The following is a 24086-nucleotide window of genomic DNA, read 5'->3' as shown; positions in this document are numbered from 1 at the left end:
CTCCCCCCTCGGCGGCGCGCGCGCCCGGGCCCCCTTCAGCAGCCCAAAAAGCCGCGCTCAGGCAGGCGCGCGCGCCACCGCCGAGCGGCCGACCAATCCGAGCGCGGCAGCACCTGCGCCCGCCGTTTGCGAACTCAAGGCGGGCCCGCCTTTGAGTGACAGCTCGGCTCGGCCTATCAGCCAGCAGCGGCCCGCCCCCCCCCGTTCCCCCCCACCCTCTGCGCGCACGGCGCTGCTGGAGAGGGGGCGGGTCCCCTCTATTCCCCCCCCCCCCCCCGCCGCCGCCGCTCGCTCCCTCCGCCCCTCCGTGGCGCGCGGCGGATCGACAGCCCCCCCAGCCAATAAGCGCGGAGGCCGCTTGCGCGGCGGCCCCGCTCGGGACCAATGGGAGCGGCGGCTGGGCGGAGGCCCGAGGTTTCCAAACGCTCCGCGGCGCCATGGGCTGAAAACTAAACCGAGATGGAATCTCCCAGTCTGAACCGGTTTGAGCCGGTTCCGAGTCTGTGGCATTAGGAGGGGGAGACGCGCCGCGCTCAGTCCCTGCTACCACCGCTGCCTCCGCCGCCGTGCGTGTGACCCGCTCGCAGGGGAGCCCGCAGGGGGAACCGCCGGCGCGGCTGAGGGGGCAAAGTTTAGTGCGAGGCGGGGGGGGGTGGGAATGGGGGTGAACTGAGCGCCGGCCAGGCCTAGGGGAGGGCGGCAGCAACAGGAGTAGCGAGAGACCCAGCCGCACGGGCCCGGGCCTGGGCAGCCAGCGACGCGGGAGAGAGAGAGCCAGGGCCCCGCCGAGCCGGAGCTGAGGCGGCCAGGGCCACCAGGAAGGTAGAAGTTCCCCCCCCCCCCCGCCCCATCCCCGTTACCAGGGGCCTCGGGAGGCCGGAGCCCCGCGCCGCCCCCCGTGCCCCCCAGCCCCTCGAAGCGAGAGGAGGGAAGCGCGGCCGCTCTGCTGCGCGCCCGGCGGCGGGCGGCCTCGCTCCGCGGCTGAGTGAGGGGAAGGCGCGGAGCCGTGCGCCGAGGGCAGCGCCCGCCCGGGGGCCGCAGGCTGCGGCTGGGCGCCCGGTGCAGGCGGGGGTCGTGCGGGGAGGAGAGCAGCGGCGCTGGGAATAAAACCCCACAGGGAGGAGGGTGCGCTCGTCTTCCCCCCCCCCCCCTCCCCCGCCGTGCTTTTTTTTTTTTTTTTGTGGGGGGGTATTTTTGGTGGTGTTTATTTTCATTTTTTTTTTCGGCGTGTGGTTAGAAACTTCGCTCACCCACCCCTACTTTTTGAAGGAAGAGGCTGTAAGAAACACCTAGGTAAGTGCGTGCTCAGGCTGCGGGGAGCGGGGGGGGGGGGGCGTTGCGAGGGGTGCCGCGGTGGGGGGGCACGGGGGGGGGCGTGGGGGGAGCGGGAGGGGTACGGCCGTGCGGAGGGCGCAGAGTCTTGGCCCTGGAAGGAGGGGCGCGCCGGGCTGCGGGGAGAAGTCCCGAGGGGCGGGGGTTCGGTCAAAATCGGGGTGGGGGGGTAGCAGCATCCTAGGCCCGGCCGAGCGGAGCGCGGAGCCTGCCACGGGTGCTGCGGGGAGGGCGGGCGGGGGGCGGCCGGCGGGGGCCTGCCCCTCGTTCCGAGCGGGCCGGAGGGGGTTGGGATCGGCTAGGGGCAAAAGTAGGGACATAATCTGTAAATTATTAGGAGTGGAAGTTTCCAGAAATATTTTTTGTGTGTCTGTGCAGCAGTATTGAAACGTCCGCCTGGATCACGTGGGGGCCCTGTATAGAGCGCAGGGCTGGAGCCGAGGGAGGGAGCGGAGGGAGGGAGGGGCTGCGCCGCCGCGGGCCCGCCGCTCCGCAGGGCCCCGGCCCGCCCGCCGCGCCTGCCCCCGCCGCAGCGGCTCCTCGCCCCCGCCCGCCCGGGGAAGGCCTCGGCGCTGGGTGGGTGTGGGTCCTTTCGGGGGTGCGCCGTCTCGGGCGCGGCCGGGCCGAACGCGAGCGCTGCGAGGCGGGTGGTGGCGAGGGCGCGGGGCTTCGGCGCGTACGCGGGCACACGTGCGGGGGGCGGTGAGGGAAGCGATGGTTTCCCTGCGGTCGCGGGCGTCTTCGGCGTCGTGCGAACGCGTTTCGCGGCGCCTTCCGTTGCGTATCGTGCAGCCGGAGGAATTTACAAGTGATGCAACTAATTCCTTGGAAGGGGGGGGCGGCAAGTCGCTTGCGTTCAGTAGCGGAATTGCATGCTTGGGAATGGGGCAGAGTGGCTCTCCTAGGGTTCTGCTTTTTATTGTTATTATTATTTAATCGTCGCCCCCAGTGAGCTTTAAGGAGCTGGGCTGAAGGCGCTCTCGGGTTCATTGTGAATACTCAGCATTTCTTACTACAGAAACGTATGCTTTTATTCCTGTGTGCTCCGTGCTTGAGCGAATCGGGTGTATCATAATAAGCTAACTGTTGTGTTAAACTTAAAGGTCCAGGGTCATCGAGAGTTGGGATAACTATGTAAACAGTGCTGTAAATGCAGTTCTTTTGACCTTCGGTAGATGTCAGATTCTTGCCATGTTGCAGTTCAGATTTTTTTTTTTTTAAACTTTTTCTCTTCTTTTGTTTCTGTTTCCCCATTTATTAGCAGCGTTGAAGAATTGATTAGTGGTGGTTCTCAGAGCTGAGGTTTAAACCTGTTCAGGGGTTCAGGCATGATGAGGAAAAGAGTAGAGGAGTATAGGAAATCCCAGATTATGAGCTTTATGTGGTACGTTGTTAGGAGTAGGAAATCGAGTTGATTGCAGTTGGTACTGACCACAAAGCCGCCATTTCTGTCTTTCACTTTGCGAGTAGGTAGGTCATTTTGAAGATAATGCTGGGAGTGGCAAAGGGCCCTATTCAAAACATTTCCTTTCTGTTTCCATGTGGTTAATAACTTCTCTTGGTCATGTGGCTCCTCATTTGTGCTCTTAGGGGTGCGTAAAAACCACCGAAAGAGGCTTATATCTGAAATGAATGGCCCTACCTGAGGAATGACTGATTTATGACATTTATTGTAGTTTGAAAACCGCTTTCCTGGCTCACGGTTCAGCCATGGAGGCCAGATGTGAACAAAAAGGGGTGTGCCTGAAAGCACGCGTGTCTGGTGGGAGCATTAACTGCTCTAAGCCGAAGACCGTATTAATTGGTGCAGTTTCCTTCTAGTAGTGCTGCTTGCTGTCCCTCTGTGAGGTGAAATTTTCAAGTGTCCTTCTGTGTTAAAAGAATGAAATCGGCCTTCCCTGCTGTTCTGTTTCTTCATTCCATACTTAACATTGCAATTTTGAAAACTTTAGGAGTTGGGGGGGTGGAGGACAGATGTGGGGTGTTAATTTTAATTTATTTCGGTTTCTACTTGATGTTTATTTCCTTCTGTTTTTCTAGGTAGGTGCTGTAAAAAGGGGGACTGGATGTTGAGATGGAGCCCTGAAAATGATTACATTAGCGTAGTAATACTAACCGAATGAGGGTTTTTTTACTTCAAAATAGAATTAAAATGCTTGTTTTTTGAAGTTAATCTCTTTCTGCATAGAAGTAAACGAAATTGCTTGACACTACTTGCAAGTATGCATTTCTAAACAAAAGATTTTCCTTGTTTGTGTGCTACTGTAGGACTTTTACTTAATTAGTAATTACTTGGGCTGAGGCACAGGTTTGTCTTGCTCTTTACTTTTGAGCACAGCTTACATATGTAAGGCATAAAACAAATTCATACTTACACATGAAGTTACTTTGTAAGGGCAGATCTGACTTGTAGCTTACTCTAAAGAGTGGGTTGGCTGGGCGTATTGGGGGTGTTTCTGGAAGAGTTTCAGACTGTATCTTTCCGAGTGTGCAGATAGCTCTAGTGTAACTCTGAGCGATCTTGCAGTTGTCCAGACTTCTGGCTATTTCTGAAGTGAGCAGTTTTATATGAAACCTGTAGCTTTACGGGAGATTCTGAAAAGGAGGGTAAATGGCGGGAGAGCTGCTGTAGAGGAGGGGGGAAGGAATGCGTGTTACAGTTGCCAGTGACTGTGAGAAGAGGGCAATAAACTTGATCAGGTGCTTCCAACATGGGGGGTGGTGTGAAAAGGTCAGAGTGTAATTTACCATCCACAATTCTGTAGTTCCCGTCTTACTTTCTTGCTTTTCGTGATTGCCTTTATCTTGTACCAGTCTCTGGCTGGTAGGCATCCTACATGCACACCCCCAATCACACGCACCCCCCACCTGACTTTCTTTGCATAATATCGAGGCTGCTATATGTAGGACAAAGAGTTAATGCACGTGTCGCTGCTTTTATGGGACCTGAAACCTCCAGTAGAATTCCATTTCGGTTTGAAGTGATCTAACGTGGCACATGGAGTAACCTGCTGACTTAACGGTCCACTTACTTCATCCTCTCAAAGCGCCTTCAAACAGTCAACTTTCTTAGTTTCAATGGTAAATTTTTACTTGTATGTAGTTAACTTGTAAGTTTTTCTTCCCCAAGTATTTGAAAAATGCCCTCTGGCTGATTTCTTACTGTGTATGTAGATCACATTTCACTTCCATAACCAATTGTTTAAAAGCTTTGAGAACGGGTCTTGTAAATGTGCATGTTGGCCTCGGGAACTCAAAACTCAGCTGAGATTGCTAGTATGGGTTTTGGTTGTACTGATACTAGGTATGTCTACCAGCAAACGTAGTGGTTTACACGTGTTCGGGGACCGGAAGGGGTTGATACCTGCTTTGAAATAAGTTTTAGCTTGCTGATAATACAGCCCATTGACTAGTCAGCCTGTTACTACGTTACACCCGCTGAAGACCCGGAGAATTCGGTTGGGGTAGCGATGTGTGAATTTTTCAGAGTTTGTCCTGCTACTTGCTCAACAGTTGAAGGAGTGTTGTATTTGGTGCTGGCTAGTACTGCTAACGTAGCTCATCTCGTTCAAATGAGATGCTTAAGTTGAGGCACTTGCTTTACAACTGCATCTAATAATAGTTTGTTACTAATTGATTAACATTTTTTTTTTTAATTTATTTTGCAGTAATCTATGCCAGCAATTATGACAATGTTAGCAGACCATGCAGCTCGTCAGCTGCTGGATTTTAACCAGAAACTGGATATCAATCTCTTGGACAATGTGGTGAACTGCTTGTACCATGGAGAAGGCGCGCAGGTAATGTGGACTTAGAACCTATGTTTATTGACCATGTTTAACCTTATAACAAATGAGTTGAGCAAAATCAATGAACTTCAATAAAAATCAGTAATATTAGTGAATTTACTCTGCTAGTGACTGGAATATCACTGGTAATTCACGTGCCCTGGTTTAAAGGCAGGCCTCATGTAATGAATGTTGAAATGACACTTAGAAAAATGTTAGTTTAGTGTGTGTTCATTTCTAGCATGCCTTCTGCTGTTGAAAGGTATGAGCAAGTAAGATTTGGTGAGGGCCCTTCTGCTTGCAGCTCGCCTTCTCTGACTTAGTTCTTCAGGAAGGTCTGAGTTAGCTGTTATTTATTAATTGTGGACAGGATTGTGAAGCCATAAATTCAATGTTTGGATTCGCTGAAGGATTGTATTTAAAAGAAAAATCTTAATGATGTTACTGTGTGCGTACTTGTAAAGCATGTCACACACAGTTAAGAGAAGAGTTTGTCCTTTCTTGTGTCTAGGTTTTTTTTCCCCATTACTGTTTGTCTGCACAGGTTCTTTTTGCACTCTTTTCTTTGGACTTAGCGTGGATTGTGAAGTCTTAAGTTTAAATTGGGGAAACGTGTGCATTTGTGTGTTTGTATATATTGTCTCGAAAATGAATTTTGTATTGCTTTTATCTATTTCTTGAACTACTTTAGAAATAAGACTTAAATGTTGAAAGTGAGTATTGCTACAAGGGTGCTGGCATAGTTCCTCTTCTGGCAAGTTTTAATTGTTCATGCTTAATAAATTGGGAGTTTGTGTCAGACATCTCTTACTAAGATATTCTTGCACAACAATAAGAAGTGAATTAAAATGAGACAAAGTCGCTGATGCTTTTCTGTTCCTTCCAGCTGTCAGAATAAACAATACTATATTGGTTATACTTTTTTGTGTATCTCTTTAAAAAAAAAAAAGCTTTTGTAAGCTTTCATGTGAATTCTTACAGGTTCTGAAATACCTTGCTGCTTTCTGAAATACTTGCATTTTGAGTTTCCTAAATTCAAATGGTTACTAGCTGTAGTTTTTTAAATGCTCATGTGACAGAAAACTGGTTGTAGCTTTTGCCTTAGAAGTGTGGACTTCTGAGTGCTTGTTTTGTAAGTGATACGTTTGTTTACTGTACTGCCTTACAAAATAGGTGGTGCTTATAGTATTGTTTGGTTTGAATGGAGTTTAAAAAGTTGGGAAGGTTTATAAGGAGAATAGAGGATTAACTCTAAATGCAATGATGAAATTGCCATTGTTCTGGTATTGTGAGAAGTTGCTTCACTTTAAACAGTTGGGTATAGTCTCTGGTATTTAGATAAGTAATAAGAAGCAAAAATTCAAGAGGTGGTGCTTGACTGGCAAAAGTGAATTATGATAGATACCTATTTCAAATACATGTACTAATATGTGTCACTTCAATGAAAATTTGGTTTGCTATTTTAGTATGCATCCAAAGGTGGAGACATATTTCAGTGAATCTTGTGAGCTCTTGCTTCCAAGGAGTTCAAAAGTTCCTGCAGGAAAAAAAAATGCTCTTCTGTGGAGCCTGACAGCTCAAATAATGACTTAAAGGGTGACAGGAATAATGGAAGTTGAGGGAACTAAATATTAAAATTGGGAGATTAACAATGGTTTGCCTGGAATAGATTAGGGTAATGTTAGGGTAAAAAAAGGTTTAGAACGCAGTCTGGATGGCCCATGCTGAACTCGCTTTCAAATTCACCTGTCTCTTCCTCCTGCTTAATTCTTATCTCTGCTTGCAACACTCTTACACACTGATCTATATTAGGCAAGAAAGAAGCTCTTTTCTGTCCTAGACTTTTACATTTTTTTCTGTTCTTAGCTTTTTTTTTGTATACTTCTCTGAAAAGAAAAAACATCCCCAACCCCACCCCAGTGCAACACACGACTAAGGAGACTTCAGACAACTCATAGATGTTTACCTGGACTCATCCTAGATTCTTAATTCCATTGGTCTGTTAGACCTTCACATGTCCAGAAGGATTATTTGCTAACTGACTTTCTTTTTGTTAGCAACAGCACAGTGAGGCTTCGATCTTGATTAAACGTTACTGTTAAATTTAGACTGTTTTTATGAAACTACAGGAATTGATGTCCAGAAAAGGGGTTAGCAGGTATGAGAGCAAACTTGTCAGTGCTTGGGAGAAGGATATTGAGCATCTGTATTTTGTTGATGTTGACATTTGATCCTGTGGTATTATCACCAGTATTGGATGGACTAAGGAGGCCAGTATAAGAACACATCCAAGTTGAACGTGGAAGTAATACAGCTGTTCTTTCCCTCTTACACTAAATTGCCTCAAAAGTGCTGTGGGTTTTTTTTTTTTTTTTTTTAAGCTCTGATGTCATACTGTGAGAATGGTTGTACTGCGTTTGGAATATTTGTGTGGTACTTCTCCATGTCAAATCTGCAGGGACTTGCTAGTCAGTCAGTATCAGACTGGGAATCGCCCCACTGTGCTTGATTTATATTAAGTAGAGATGCCAGTATTGCACAGATATTTTAGACATCCTTGTTCTTTACTGTTGTAGCTTTCAATTTTAATTTGGTAAACCCCAATCCCAATTTGTCTGTTTCTCACATTATATGTATATAGATTTTGGGTCTTGATGGGGTTTCTGTCTTACTGAAAATATGTTTTCTTACACTGGTTGATGGTTAGCTCATGTATGTTCTTGTAGCTAACTAGAAATCTGCATAGCTGTAGTAAGTTCTAACTGTTGAAGTTAATCCTAAGGTAAAGCTTTAACTGTTTTGTAATTCCATTGAACTGGCTCTACAGTGCAGTGCAAGAATGAACTAAGTTCTGTTAATTGTGATGTGAAATGTTCATCTTGTAGGTAAGACAGTGTCTGATGCTTGTAGGTGATTCAATTTGCAGCAAGATTTGTCAGTACACTGCATTTTTGGAAATGGCTAATATCATTTGGCTTCCTCCCCCCCCCCCCCCCAAAAAATACTTATGGACATCCAGGCTTTTGAAAAGGATAGCTAAAACAAATTCAGCTATTTCAGTGTGTAATTGCTTCAGATGAGGTTTTGCAAGTTACTGAAACCGTAGTATCTAGTACAGTAATTGGTAATGTCACTCCCAAGGAAGAAGAAACCATTAGCATGACCAACTCCCTTCCTCCCTCCCCAATCGGTTTTTATTATTGTTTTGTAAGCTGTTAGATAGATCAAGGGGTTCCTCAGGAGTAGGGATTGGAGACCTCTAATGCTCTGCTCCATGGTTCTTCAAAATAAAATCAACAGTTCCTACATCAGCAACTTTGCAGCATGATACGGTACTCCGTAAAGCTGGTATTTGATATGAATGGTTCCAGTAGAACTAGAAGGTTTGGGTGCCCTTGAATAAAATTTTATCTAGATGACTTTCCTGAATGGGAGAAAACTTCATTCTCTACTATATTTTCCCCATAACGTGTGGTGTTCTCACACATTCACTGCTGGTCCAGATGAACTGTTCAGTATGGAAGGGTGGAAGTAAACAAGTTCTTGCATCAAGGTGTTTTTGGAGTTTGGTGGTGGTTAAGCTTTCTGTCACACAGGAGGAGGCTTAAGGGACTTGTTGCTCCTAATTGAGTTCTGCCTAACTCTTGGATAAGTGATTTAGAGACGTGTTATATATTAATGTCTTCACTGACAGTATATAATTTCTTAAATAATGTAATACTAATTTTTTTTTAATCAAACTTGCTTTTAGCAAAGAATGGCACAGGAAGTCTTGACTCACTTAAAAGAACATCCTGATGCGTGGACAAGAGTTGATACTATTTTGGAGTTCTCTCAGAACATGAATACCAAAGTAAGCAAATTAACTTTTATTTATTTGGTTTTCCTCTTTCTTCCATTCATAAACTTTGAGGAAGGTATCTCATTTTTAGCCATAGACTTTCTTGATTCAAACATTTTTTTTTTTACTGTCTTGTTCCCAAAGTTGGCTTTACACAAGAACTGTAAATGGACAAAATATTTAAACCTCCTTTTACATTGACAAGAGTTTCTTTCTCATTTTTTTTTTTTAAAAAAAAAAAAAAAGGAAGAGCTAAATTGGAAATACAGGGTTTTTTTTCAAGGCACATACAAGCATAATGCCAGTTCCAAAGATTGGCGTGTGTCTGTATACATCTGAGTAATGAAAAGTCTCCTAGAGCCACATTTTGTCCTTGGGTAAGTGCTTGGCTGTTTTGATCGTAATGAGAGCCATGTGCATGTAACTGAGGAGAGAATTTGTCCCTAGGTGTATTAAAGACAAAATAGAAACCTTATTAGGCCAAGATTTTGCACAAAGTTACGCACCCCAAACTCTGTAGTATGAGATTAGTCTTTACTAATATGCAGAACACATTTGCTTTGTACTGCTGTTTTAAATCCATCCATTATGGTAGAGACTAAAAGGGGCAGCATTCATTTTTTTTCTACAATTTTAAATGCCTAAGACTGCTGAAGTTTGAACTGAAAAGTTGATCGAAATGTGTTTTCACTGTCTTAAGTTTATTATTATCTCGACTGACATGCATGTTTTTCTGCTTGATACACACTGTGTTCGAACAGAAAATAGTCGTGTTTGGATGGTTTCTGAAATCAGGCTGTATTCATGAAACAGTTCAATTTTTTTCCACTGCTCTCTGAAATTTAGGGGAAAACAGTTTAAAGAACTTCCTCAAAGTGCTAACCTTTAAGTAACAGTGTTTGCCTGTTTGCTTGCCTGGTAAACTTTGCTTTTTTACTGACAGACATTACTAATGTTTAAGTTGATTTATCAACAGTATTTTTAAAAACTCAAATTTGTCTTGTGAAAAATGAGATGATTAGAGGAACAGAAAGAAAGCAACAGGTAAAGAATTCTTCAATTTACATAAATTGCAAATGATTTGGTGCTAAATTTATGCACTATGACATTTGGCTTTTATGCAATCATATTTTTTCTTTAATTAAAGCTGTTAACACTACCTGATATTAATCATAATGTTCCATTATGTTGATTGCTTGTAATAGGAAGAAAAGGGGTGTCTTCCTGTGCAACTGACACAGCTAGGCTTTGACGGCAGGCCTCCACAAGGTCTACCCTTTTGATTCCCTTTAACTGAATTCTGTTCATCAATTGTTTTTGTTTCTTGGGAGGTGGGAGGGAAAGGGATTCGGTGCATAGAATAAGTAATAAGGGTACCATAGAAATTTCTACCATAGGGATCATGTCATATTTTTTTCCAGCCTTTGCTGTTACCTGTCCCTCATCTTCATAACCGAGCAGTGAATTGCTATTAGACAATTAGAAATAAGCAAACCAAGAGCAAATGAGTTTTGAAAGACTTCTATTTTATGCGCAGTTTAAATGTGTTTGCATGCACTGTCGCAACAGTTGATTAAAAAGTGTGCTTCTGATAGTTCAGATGGCAAAACTTGTAATTGGTGTCAGTGACCTTTTTTGGGCTTGGTGCATCTCGTTATCAGGGAAATAGCAAAAATTAGAACCCATCAAATCAAATGACCTTTAAAAACAAAGTAAATAGCCCTGAAATCCCCTTGCAGAGTGTTCAGGCAGGCTGATGAAGCCTTCAGACATGGTGTGGCAAGAAAGATGTGTAGGTGAAGATTGGATACAGTGATTTTGTTACTGCTGCCATTTCACTTCATGTGTGAGTGTTAGGAAAAATGAATATTACTAGTACTGAGGAAGAGATTAACAAGACACGAGGAGAGGGCAGAATTGAAGTCACATACTTACAAAACAATGAGTAGAGACATAGTGTGAACCTCTTCACGGTTTAAGATACATGAATCTGAATTAGATATTTGAGCAGGTAATGAGGGATAGGTGTGGCAAATTGCTAGAGGTGTCTGTCCTTTTCTTTGACTCGGAGGAAGTCGTGTGTAGGGAGACAAAAAGACTAAAGATGAGGTCTGTCCTCAGTTTATGTCAGGATTTTCATTGAAGTTTTGTTTGGTCATCTAGTGCTTTCGGAAAGTGAACCTAGGCTTGCTATTCTGGTCTTAAAAGCCAAATAAGTTGACTTGTGGAAAAAAGTTGGGAAGCAAAACTAACATTTTTGGTTAGCTGTTATCTGAAAGGGCTGTTAATACATGTGCCTGTAGAATCTAGAAATCTAACTAGACTTCAGATCTGCTTCAGGAAAGTTAGCACTGTCTGATACCGATGTTTCTACTTTCAACATTGTTAGAAGCTTTTGTAAGTATGTTTTGTATTATGAGCCTGGATCAGGTGCAGATGGTGTCTATAAATCTATAGCAGTGGCTGAAATCACATCCTGTGAAGTGAAGCATTTGCTTAAGAACGTTTTCATACACTTTCCCATATGAACATTCCCTTGCTTTCATTTAGCTTTTATGTTAAGTAATTAAGTAAATCTACAGATTAAAATCTAGTTGCCAAAATTTTGCTGCTGACCATGAAGAAGAGAAGACCCTGCCAGCTTTCTGTTACTGCATAATTTTTCTTGGTACCCAAGATTTTGGAAGGCGGCGGAATGTTTTGCAAATGCAGGACGCACATGTGAAGTTTGTGGGAACTTGGGTCGGATAGGGAAGTAAAGGGATGTAGGTTATGCTAAGATGAGAACAGCAAAAATGGTATTTTAAGACAATGTAGTTTGGGACAGTCTACATTGTGTTTTTTTAATTAAATTGAAGTTTATATGATCCCTTTGGTTGAAATACTAATGATCCTACTTTGTATAACAACTAACCATTTTAAAGAGGAACTCTTATTCTCAGCCAAACTTTTAACTGTGAAAACTCGAGTTTACCTTTCAGGCATTGATGTGATATTTTTTCTTCCTAATCCACTGCAGATAAAGTAAATGCAAAACTGCTCATCCCCTTTTCTCTCCTGTCTGTTCATGCTAATGGGGTTTTACATACTAAAGTTCTTTGATATTATCACAAACTTCCTTCCCTGTTATCGTGAGTTGGCAGTAGGGACAAATGGGCAGAGTCACTGGCCTTACTGATTACTTTGCAAACGTAATGGTTTCGGGTAAGAACATAGGAAGGAATTCCTGAAAGGTAAAAGGATTTCCAAGAGCTTATTCACATTTTTATTATTCTTTGACTGAGCACAAAAGTTCATCTTTAAATAGTAGAAATAGCTGCCATATTGGGGTGGGTATTGAAATTAAATAAACCTGTGGGTTGTCTTGCTGTTCCTAAAGTAACACGCCAGTGAAGTTGGGAAATACTTTCTTTAGAAAGTGCCAGTGTCAGGACATGTGATGCTAAGACACAATTTTTTTTTTTTTTCCAGCTCTTAGAGGAACGATAGGAAGCTTGAGACCATCCAAGCTGCTAAATATTTTAGGAGCCTGGTTGTGTTAATACTTGAATGTATAAGCAGTCATTTATGATGCAAATTCATATCTGGCTGCTACTTTGTCTTCTCCAGATAGCCAAAATTGTCTGCCAGAGGGCTTTTCATGATTTCCCACTCCCCCTCCCTGCCCCCCCCGGTGTGAGCATGATCAAACAGCAGGACTTAGTATAGTGAAGAATAAAACAAGAAAAAAAAAATGCATGAAACCTCAGTAAATGGGTGAATAGACATATATTTAATAAAATTGTTAGTTTAATAATCTTAAAAGTCTTAGATGTTAAGTGTGAATGTCTGATTGAATGAGAGTCCTGGAAGTTAGTTAGTCCTACAGTAATGTACTCACATTTTGTTCTTCTCCAATTTCAGTATTATGGACTGCAAATCTTGGAAAATGTGATAAAAACAAGATGGAAGATTCTTCCAAGGAACCAGTGTGAAGGTAGGGAGGGATTTTTGTCTTCTCTTAACTTTGTGTATTAACTGAGAGTTGGACTGTCATTCCCCATGTAAGTAACTTTCAGCTTCAAATACAATTAGGCTAGTAACTTTTCGTCGTGTAGTAAGACCATCTGTGCTTTTCTGGATGATGAAACGATGTCTTTCCCTTTCATGATAATGGTCTCGGTGGGATGGTGAGCACCTGACATGCTCTCTGTGTCAGGGGAAGGTGAAAGGTGTAACTGATAGTTTTGAAACATCATCACTGAAGTGCTGCACTGACTTACGGGCCAAACGCACCAGTCAGAAGAGGTCTGACTCTAGGCAGCTTCTGAAGTTAGCTGCTGGCTTTGAGGCAGAAGTTTCGATGCTCTGTGCTTGGCCCAGGACGCTCTCTTCAGCTCCTGTGGGCTGTCTGTGCAGCCCCACCCTGCCAGTTGTGGTGGACTCTGTGGTCTGTCTGGTAGCATGTGTAGATTTATGTGAGTTTTTTGAAATTGTGAGCGGTCATAATTGTTTAAAAAAGAAACACTAGTAAATGCATAGTCTTACCTATTAATGGTCATTCATTCTTTTAGGCAGTGAGATACTGTAAAGTTTGCTTTTAATTCATGTGAATGTGTATGAAGCTAGATGGCTGTAACTGGAAGTGCAGTGTAGGGCAAACCCCAGTCTTCTGTTATTGCAAGGAATCTGGAAGTCTTAAATGCTGTGTTTAGGATTTTTCCCCTCTGTCCTTATATCTTGCAGTGTGTGGTGTTTTTAGACATTAGCTGTAGTAAATGGAGGTACCCCATGGTACAGGATTAGTGCTTGTTCACGCAGCTTTCTGTCAAGTCATGATCTTGGACTTTAAAACGTTAAGTACAACTACTTCAAATACTTGACATTGAATGTTGTCACCGTTCTGTACTTGACTTTTTACTAAAAGCTGGTTTTGAAACTCATTAAAGTTATTCTAGATACCTGTGTTCTGCTGTGAGCTTTTATTAACTATGCTAAGATGTGCTTTAAATTTTTGCTGCCAGTGCTTAGGTTCTGAAACTATATTGATTAAAACATAATTGTAAATGTCGATAAAACAAATGTGTAGAGGGAGACTTCCACGTTTTTGTGATCATTATTCTTCTCACCTTTCCCCCCACTCCTTCCAACTATAGGTTGACAGATGAAGCGTAGCTCTTGAAAGTGGAAGGAAGGTTTCACATTCATTCTGCTGTTAGACTTGCAGGCTTCTAGGGAACAGCTTCAACTAAGGCTCAGGCACGACTGTGTCCTTCTGAGAAACTAAGGGAGCACCCTGAAGTTGTCTGCGTGCTTTTAATAATTAGAGTATCTCAGCTTACTTGTATCTTGTTACGTTCCTGACTATGAACACTTAGTTTCAGCATTTGGAAGTTGTTCTCCCAAAGTTTTTGGCTGTGGGAGCAGAGCAGGAAGAAAGTAAGGAGTCAGCAGTTTGAAGCAGTTACTCAGCTTACTACTGCCCGCTGGTGAAGTGAGGTGTAGTAGAATAGGAGATGTCACAGAGGTAGACTGACTTGATAGTTTGGAACTGAACGAGTGCCAAATACAGAATAGAATTTGGTAATTATAAGTCTTAAAAAGGCATGCTCTTAATGCACGGAATAGATGAGAAATAGTGGTAGTAGGATGAGGATGTGGCTGTGCTTTGGGTCACATTATCTCATCTGTTCTTGAGATGCCAAGATAACACTGGATGCATGGCTTAAATGAATTGTGGAACTGATATATTTGAGTTGGTGTATTAGAGTTTTGTTACTTCACTGTTTGCAGGCATGGTAGTACTGTTTGACTGGTTCCTGTCATCTGAGAAGATGCAATAACTGTATTACAGTGCATGATAAAGTTGTGCAATCAACTTAAGTATTCTATTCTTATTTTTCCTGACTTTCGTGCTTCTGAAGACTCCAGAGGGAAAAAAAAAATCCTTCATCCTAACAAATGTGTGTCTTTAGTTCAACCTTTTAAAATATTTTCCCTTTCACAGAGCCAAACTAAAATTGTGAAACTGACTTTTATCCTCACATTTTAGGGGAATTGAGTTAGTTGGCTTTTACTTGTCTGGTTTCTCGTGGGCATCAATAACAGAGGAAGCAAATACATTTAGTGTGCCATGGCATTTGATCTGTTTTGGCCTCAGAGGTGTAGGAGGGAGAATCAATGTTTCATCTCTAATCCAGTTTCATCTGGTCTGTGGTGGTGGGGTGGGTTTTTTATTTTTTTGGCTGATGATACTGGCTGGTACAAAAGAACTGCTCCAGAGCTCATTCAGATGGTTTGATCACCTGGGAGATAAGGAGACTGCTTAAATTGAGGTTTTCTTGATTCTGACTCCAGTCATTCCTTTAGTCGACAGGATTTTCCTGTTTGAAGTGTAACTAGTAAAATACGGGTGCCAGAAACTGAAACTTAATATAACAAAGTAATGCTTAGCAACAAAGTAATTCATGCAGGTTATATATCAGTTAATTTTACCTTATATCTCAGTTTATCAAACTTTACAGGTCTGATTTGATTTGTGTAGTAAATACAGCTCACAAATCTTACCTTTGGTTAAGATGAAACTAAATCCATTTATGAGATAATACTGTTTTCCCTTTGTAGCGATAGCAGGGCAAAAGAGTTGAAGAGCAGCCCTGAATTGAGCTGTTGGTGAATGAAAAAGTTTTTGAAACAAATCTGCCTGAAAATTCTTGGAGAAATAAGATGATGTCGTTAATTACAGAGCCTGAACTGTAACCTTTTTTTGAGATTTCCTCCCCCTCTCCCCTAAGCCGTACCTCAAGTTGTACATCAGAATGACTTGTTGGGCCTTGAGGTTAGCCATGGTTTTGTTCTCGCTTCTGTCTGAATGCTGGGAGGTTTTAGCTTCCAGCCTGGAATCCCAAATGCAAGTAGGAAAATGTTTTCTTTGGACTTGAAAATTCATTAAGTTCACTTTTATTTTAAAATAGCTTTTAGTCTTGAGCTCTTCCGGCCCTGGTACCTTGTCACTTGTAAAAAAGGTATCGTTGATTTTGAAGGTTGAGGATTATAAGTGCTTTTGGAAAGTTGATCTCTATCTTCCCATAATTCTAAAACAGGAATTGGGCAAAACAGTTTACATTTCTAAAATACTTATGTGATTACTCTGCTTTTTCCTGTTCTTGATTTTTTTGTTTGTTTGTTTGCTTTTGGAGTTAGCAGTTTGAACCAATTGCTGCCCTGGTTATCTAGACAAAAGTGGAATTTATGAAACACAGAACTGGTAAAATCCAGTTAAATGAGATGCCTGGCCTATATGCTCAGTCTTCAGACTCGTTTAGCAGTAGACCATAGCAATGGGTTAGACTTGCTCTTTATAATATATTCAGTCTTTAAAAGAATGCTTTGGATTGCTCTTAACGCATATACAAATGATGCAATGTGGTTTTCATTCAAACCTTACTGAGGCTGCTTTAGTGAAAGGTGGGTGGCATATTCCAGAACATCCCACACAGTGGTGAACTTGGCTTATTTCCAGAGTATTGTACTACCATTCTCAAGTAAAAATTCTCAGTTTGAGGTGATGCTAAATTGCTTTAAACTCTGATACTCTACAGAGTTGATTGTTTAATAATGCCTATAAAGGATGTCATTTGATTAAAGTGCTATGGTCTCAATAGGATTTTCTCTTACAGTGTGAAAACCTGCATAGAAATAAAGGTGTCCTGGTCTTCCGGTTCAGTGATACGTTTCATTAATCCTGCAATGCAAAATGAAGTTATGTTCCTGTGAACAGAGCGAGCTTGTTTGGAGTTGGAACGGATAAGCACTTCATTATGAAACCAGAATTGCTTGTACAGCTTTTCTCATTTTGAAATGTGGCGGCAGGGGGAAGTGACATGCTCAGAGAGAGGTGCAGTTTAGTGGCTCACAGGAAGGTCCTGGAGTTAAGTATAAAGCTTCTGATGTAGTAGAAGCTGCTGTAGAAGAGATTTTTCTGTGGAGTGATTATATAGTTTAGTGAAAATTTCTAGCCTTCTTCCTGAAGAGATGTTTTTTGATTCTTTGTGTAATGAAGGGGGAAATAGCTACATAGCACTTCTCTGTGTGTGTGTGTGTGAGAGAGAGAGAGAAACTCTATGCCCTTTTTAAGAATTTTTGTGAATTAGTGGTGTGTGGTTTTTTTTTTTCCCCTCCTGCTGAAAAGCAAAGAGATAATGGATTGATTGGGCTCACCACTAATGGGGAAAGATGATTTGTGGGACAATATGGGAAAGCATTGTTACTTAAGACTAAAAATAAGATGGTATTTTGATCACATTTGGGGACTACTAAAACAGTTTAGTGTAAGTGTGTATGCATACAAACATCCCTGGAGGGGACAACTCAGCTTTAGGATTTGAAATACCAATTTTGGTTGCAAAGTAATGTTAGTTTGCCGAGTTGTGTTGTCCACCTACTTTACTTATGCCTCTTACTCTTTAATATAAGTGGAGAATTTGTTAATTTTAGTGAACTACTGTAAACTTGCATCTGCAGCACCAGTTACGATAATTTTCAACACTTGTTTGTGCTCTGTTAACTGCATAAAAGGATGTGCTTGTATGTCTTAAGTACAAGAATTGGTTTGGTCTGTAGGTGTGCACTCTCTGAGGTGTGCGTTCATGGTAACACGCTGTATTTGGTCAGGATGGGAGCTCCTCTGGGCTCAGGTTACGCAGCCTAGGTGAGATGTACTTGCTTCTAAAACCACATCCAAAGATGAAACTGTAGGATATTTCACACTTTGTAAGTTAGACTGCAAAAGTTACTAATGTTGGATAATGTGATGTTACTCACTGTCCCGGTCCAGCTCTAACCATTGCATAGCTTGGGTCACCTGTGAAAATACTCTTCCTCCGGAAAGTGTTTCAATTTTACTGTATGTTGGCCTCTCTGTAGAGGAGCAACTTTCACATAAGTACTGCAATATATAACGTTCGCCCAGAAGCTTTATAAAAGGCCTTGAATGAATGTCCTTGCTTTATCCTCCTTCGTTGTACTTTGTACAAAAGTACTTTTTGTACTTTGCTTACCAGAAAATGCTAACAGCGGCACTAGTCCAGGCCCTCTGACAGTGACGATGTCCAGCCTTTCTGATAATTAGAACATAGTTTGAGGTTGGAGCTAGGTCAATCTACTGCTTAACTGCTGTGGATAAAGGTGCACCTTACCTGTGCACCTTTGATGTCTTTGAGCCAGTACTGGTGCTTCTCTGGTCCAGGGAGCTAAACTGGCAGAAGATAGTTTCAAAACAGTTTTAAAACTACTGAACTCTTTTGGGAACTCTGGTTTTTGGTGGGGTTTTTTGGTTTGGTGTCGTGTTTTTTTTTTTTTTTTTTTTTAGTAGTTCAGCCTCTGAACAACTTCTTGAGCAGGTTCTAGGACTGCCACTGCTGTGTCAATGAGAGTTTTGGAATGTTCCCTTTGGATGCAGGTTGTCATGAGATTGTCGGATGGTCCTTGAAAAATGTTACGTGTGTCCTGAGTATTGTGGTGGTGGTTTTGGTTTTTTTTCCTTTCCCTTCTCTTTTACTGGGAGGTCTGTTTTCCAGGAACGTCTCGTCTCTTCCTGTTTGGCTCAGTGAAGGGTCTGAACTTGGCAGTTGTATTGTTGCCATCTTCAAGACTGGTTCAGCTGCTTCTGTGATTGAGGAAGACCTTCGAGGCAGTGGCTGTGTGGCTTGTGCGTGTCCTGTGGCTGCCTCCTTAAAATAACACTTCCTTTTAAGTTCTTAATGCACACTGATTTTAGGAAATCCAGTAGACTGCTACCCGTGGACAGTTTCTTGGACATGCTCTGCTGAAAAATGGTAACTAGCATATGTGTGGATTTTTGTCAGAGTATAAGTTGAAATATCTTAGTTCTACTGAGAATTATCTTTCCTGTAGAATGATAAAGAAATGAGCTATTAAATATGGAGCAGAAGCCACAATACTTCAGTTAAAAAAAAAAAAAAAGTGTCATTTAAGCCAAAAAAAGCATTAGAGGGTTGGAGAGCTGCTGCTTTTAGGGATTAAGATATGACTTTGTTCACTAGATGGAAGACCTTAGAAGCCTGCAGCATGACCAGTGAAAACTAGCAAACTTTTTAGTTTGTCTTTTGAGCTGTGGTCACTTTTTTTTTTAATGGGAAAGCTTTGGACCTGAGCAACTGTTTTCATCTGCTGATCTCAAGGCCAGATTGATGGTGGCATAGCATTCAAGTTGTAACTAAACAGCATAGTACTATTGATGCAGCAAGACGGGAAATGTGCAGCTTTGGAGGCAGAAGTCTAAGAACAATACTCACTTTCTAATTCCTTTTTGAAATGTGAAGAGTTGCAACAGTAGGCTTCCCTTAGTGGTTTGGCAGACAGTTACAATAGTTTAGTTTCTGGCACTGTAAACCTGTTTCCATACTATTTTGGGGGATTTCATATCTCATTTGTGAATTACTGTAATGCTTCAGCAAAGTGTATGTTTTTTAGCTTTAAAATACTAGGACATGCCTATGATGTCAGACTAGTGCTAGTGCTTGGTAATAACTCTTACCCAGTGAACTGACAGTGATACTTATTTTGTTAATGAGGATTCTTCTGGAGTAGTGTGGATTGATCCTGCTTCATAATGGTGGAATAGTTTAATTTGTAATTGGAACTACCTGTAGAACAGCTCCTGTCTAGTATGTATCTAATGGCTCAAAGTCTAGACCTAGTTTTTCCAGATTTCATGAGAACACAGTTACCAAACTGTTTCTTTTAATCCTGTTGCTCAGGCCTGAAATGCAAAAAAAAAAAAAAAAAAAAAAAAAAGACTAATTCTGGTTAGGTCTTAGAAATGTTTTAAAATTCAGAATAGTGGCTAGGGGAGAAGAAAATGTCTTCAACATCAGCATTCTTCTCAGTACTGACAATGTTTTCGAAAATCTTCAATGTATGCATTTTGTCTGCATGATTCAGTTGACTGTCTTGTTGAAGAAATGATTGAAACCAGATTTTGGGTTCCTGAAGTTGAACAGCAAAATGCACACCTATTCTAAAAATTCACTATGACAAGAAAATACTTGCCCGGTTTGAAAGTGATCCATGATGTGCTCAGATTGATCATTGTGTCAAAGCTGTGTTGAAGTAGAACTACTAGTAATGTTCATCTCGTTCATGACTTCAGATCCGCTGTGCATGCCTTTGCTTGAAGTCAGATGTTTTTGTACAAAATGGTTTTAGGTATGTGTATTGTGATGAAAAGTCACTTGGAAAGCTATTGTTTCCACATCGTCAATAATTGATAGGTTAATGGTGAAGAGGGAGCTGAGGATTAGGTGGTAAAATGAAACTTCAGGCAGTATAGCTTTCTACAGTGTTTTGGGTTTTTTTTTTGTGGTGGAGCTGAAAACTGTAAAGTCATTTAAAAACGTTTGTAGAAGAAACAAAATGAAAGGAGTGGTTTAAGTACAGTCTGTGCCCCCAGCTGCCAAATCGTTAATTTAAGCAAAAAAAGCAAAAGCTTTAAAAGAATTTTTTTAAGAATTTTGTAATCCATAGAGCCTCCATGTGTGCTATAAAAGTACAGTAGTTCAGATCCAAGTGCATCGTACTATATTGGTGAATAAAGTTAAGTTTACTTCTTGTAAGATTGTGTAGGGGAAACTTTGCTAAGCTCTGGCATGGCGTGCGTTTCACTTTTAAATGCTCAGCATGGGAATTCCTGTGTTTAAAATGGATCACCTCAGTAAACTGGAGCATTTCTGAACTTCTGCATACAGTGAAGGTGATGTATCAAAGCTTTCTGTGCAATTCTAGCTAACTTGGCAATAAAACTGGAGTCATGCCTAGAAGGCTCTCTTTATTTGTGGAGTTCACTTTTTGTTAATAAAGCATTAGTCAAAGAAGATGGAGGATTCTCTTGTGTTTTGTCTTGCCATTGTAAACATTTGGCTGAGGCAGTAAGAATGTATCTGCCAACTTTGGAGCTGTTGGGTGTGATCTGAAAATGCGTAATGGCTACAAATACATTTCACTGAGGGAGTTTTACGGCAGCATTTGTAAGTACCTATCGCAGTGCATGTCAGGGTCTGGACAGTGCTGGATGCCATCTTTCCATTTTCAGCCTCATGCAGTGTTGTGCAGTGCTACCAGTGCAGGGTTTCTCACAATTTCTTGCAGCCTTTAGGAAGCTGATAGATTGATCTGGTGCAAATTACTACAAGTACACTCTAATCCTTAGTCTGTTTTCCTTCTGTTTTATCAAAATAGCTTAAGTGTAAAGCCAGTTTGTACACCTGAAATAGGCTCTTGCAGAATTGATACAAAGGTGGATTTTTTCCCATATAGCACACAAGTCAAGAGGGATGCTCACTGACACGTGCATGTATGTTCCTTAGAGGTGTTTCTTTTTAAAAACATGAAGAATCTGAATTCAAACATATTTATTACTATGTTTGTGATACCTGGCATAATTGAAAACAAATTCCTAACTCTTCTGCAGGTATTAAAAAATATGTTGTCGGCCTAATTATCAAGACCTCATCTGATCCAACATGTGTAGAAGTAAGTGAATTCTTTTCAGGGGAGGAAGAGGGAGGGGAATATTACGCATAACCTGACTCTTCTTTTTCTCTTCCCCAGAAAGAGAAAGTGTATATTGGGAAACTGAATATGATTCTTGTTCAGGTAAGCTAGAGTTCATAAAGTTTTAAATCTTGTTATAAGGTCTTTGGCTTTGCGTATGTATCTAACATATGGATGCTTCACTTTTCAGATACTGAAACAGGAATGGCCAAAGCACTGGCCAACTTTCATAAGCGATATTGTGGGAGCAAGCAGGACTAGTGAAAGTCTTTGTCAGAATAATATGGTGATCCTTAAACTATTGAGTGAAGAAGTGTTTGATTTTTCCAGTGGCCAGATTACTCAAGTAAAAGCTAAGCATTTGAAAGACAGGCAAGTATATCTATTTAAATCTTAATAAATAAGGTAGACTTTGTGCTTGCTGCTAGATAGTTGTTCTCACTTTTGAGATTTTGAGTGAACACCTACAGCTTGTCTACTTTGATTTCTGAGACAGAGTGGCTTACTGATTTTTCTTTAAAGCAGTAGTTAGGTGATACCAAACTAATTTGTACACACAGAGATTTCTGCCTTATTGCAAGTAGCATCTGTTGGCTGATGGTTCCTACGCTTTTAGCAGAGCATTCGGCATTGCTTGTATTTGCAAGCCAGAATTTGCAGGCACAGACTTCAAGCTACTTCAAAATATGCATTATTACCATGAAAATGGCTAAAAGCCCGGTGGCTTGTGAATGCCTCCATGGACGTAGGTCTTCAGCACCTGTTCTGTGAACATAGGCATTGACTGAAGTAGATAGGATTGTTTATGGAATGTGGAAATGCTTAATCTTTAATTTATTTTTTTTTTACAGCATGTGCAATGAATTCTCTCAGATATTTCAGCTGTGTCAGTTTGTGATGGTAAGTCTTATCTCTTTAATGATATTTTAAAAATTCCCTCCATCATGCCTAACAGTATCATAAACACTAATGGTCGTTTACAGGAAAACTCCCAAAATGCTCCCTTAGTTCATGCAACTTTGGAGACTTTGCTACGATTTCTGAACTGGATTCCTCTGGGATATATATTTGAGACCAAGTTAATCAGCACACTAATATACAAGGTACTTGTGCAAAAATTGACGGCTGTTAAATTTAAATAAGTTGCAAAAAAGCTTAGCGTGCAACACTCTTGTAATACTCTATTTCTTTTTTCTTCTCTCAATAGTTCTTAAATGTTCCCATGTTTCGAAACGTCTCTTTGAAGTGCCTCACAGAGATTGCAGGTGTCAGTGTAAGCCAGTATGAAGAACAGTTTGTAACACTTTTTACATTGACCATGATGCAGTTAAAACAGGTAATGTTTTTAATAAATCTGTCTTTTGACTGTTTCATTTTGCAGAATCAGTTTCAGTAGAACCTAGTTCAGTTTACAAATTTATTCATTATAGAGCTCTTGATAAGACAAATATTATTCTTCAGTGGTATTTATGACTCGATCAGAAGATGCGAAGTGTATTTTTCTGACTCTAGATCACAGCTGTATTTCTGCTGCATTGATTTCTTTTGATTAAGAGGCTTTTTGAGCACTTGGGCTGTCTGATGGGGAAAGCTGAGAGATGCAAAAAAAACCTTGTACTGCATGACTCATAAGACCTAAACTGACCTAACTTCTGCAAGTTGCTATTTAATTCTTGAAACTGATAGAAATGTTTGTCATATAAAGCCATGCTTTACATTTATGTGATTTGATGATTCCCTTTTGAGCAGTTCAGATCCAGGTACATGAGTTTGTAGCTTTCCCTATTGTATTTGCATCTTAAGCAAACAGGTGCAAGGGTGTTTTTGAATTTTTTTTTTCTCTGTTTGCAATGTTGGTCCTTCTTAGAGGTTCTTTAGAACAGGCATACTTCTTTTAATAGCCCCATTCCCCACAGCTTCAAGTGGAGCTATAGGCTTTTTTTAGTTATAGTTAAATTTAAAGGCAGATTTTTTGCACGCACCGAAGTTATTTTATGTGTTGGGCAGCTGAACATTACTTCCTTAGTTTTTACAGATGATGGTCTTGATTCTAAATGCCAATATATCTGGCCTAAGTTTTTCCGCAAAACATCAGTTGAATGCCGAGTTGGGTATTTGGCATGTTTTGCAACTTGCAGGTTTTTAGTATGACTTATGAATTTGATGCAAACCATTGCATTTATTGCAAATATTTGAGACACTCACCTTTGAAAAATGAAGTTGGAGAACAATCAAAACCACACAAAAGCTGGCAGCAGCAAAAGTGTTAAACTTTTGGGCTACGGAATAGAGAACATAGTGTTGACTTTAAAGAATGTAGTTCACTAATTGATGACAATGTTGAAAATGTTTTATTTGTATAATGATAGAATTTAAAAGCCAGTGCATCTCTCAAGAGGTGCCAGAGATCTCTACAAGATTACTGAAGAACATGTTCCAGTATTCTTCAGATTCTTCCTTGCTAGTTTCTAAATATTATGGAGGAGATCTTTCATGTTGTTTTAACGTTATGATGATGTAATGTTTTGAAACTTAATGTTACTAGGGACAGGTAAAAACCACGTTTTTGGAAC

At 41.2% G+C, this 24086-nt stretch overlaps 1 protein-coding gene across 1 annotated transcript in view; it reads left to right on the top strand.

The window, feature by feature from the left end:
- The first annotated feature begins 1171 nt into the window (after positions 1-1171).
- Positions 1172-24086, top strand: part of XPO1 (exportin 1) — a 38553-nt gene continuing 15638 nt past the window's right edge. Inside the window, exons 1-10 of the mRNA XM_075707081.1 lie at positions 1172-1293; positions 5001-5132; positions 8872-8973; positions 12865-12937; positions 21431-21492; positions 21571-21615; positions 21704-21885; positions 22365-22413; positions 22497-22616; positions 22721-22849. Of these exons, the coding sequence (XP_075563196.1) occupies positions 5007-5132; positions 8872-8973; positions 12865-12937; positions 21431-21492; positions 21571-21615; positions 21704-21885; positions 22365-22413; positions 22497-22616; positions 22721-22849 (888 nt within the window). The 5' untranslated portion in view covers positions 1172-1293; positions 5001-5006. The remainder of the gene's footprint in view (positions 1294-5000; positions 5133-8871; positions 8974-12864; positions 12938-21430; positions 21493-21570; positions 21616-21703; positions 21886-22364; positions 22414-22496; positions 22617-22720; positions 22850-24086) is intronic.

This window comes from Pelecanus crispus, chromosome 3 (genome assembly GCF_030463565.1).
Source record: "Pelecanus crispus isolate bPelCri1 chromosome 3, bPelCri1.pri, whole genome shotgun sequence".
Taxonomy (NCBI): Eukaryota; Metazoa; Chordata; class Aves; order Pelecaniformes; family Pelecanidae; genus Pelecanus; species Pelecanus crispus.
The sequence above is the reverse complement of the archived record's forward strand: the minus strand, read 5'-3'. Positions and strand labels throughout refer to the sequence as shown.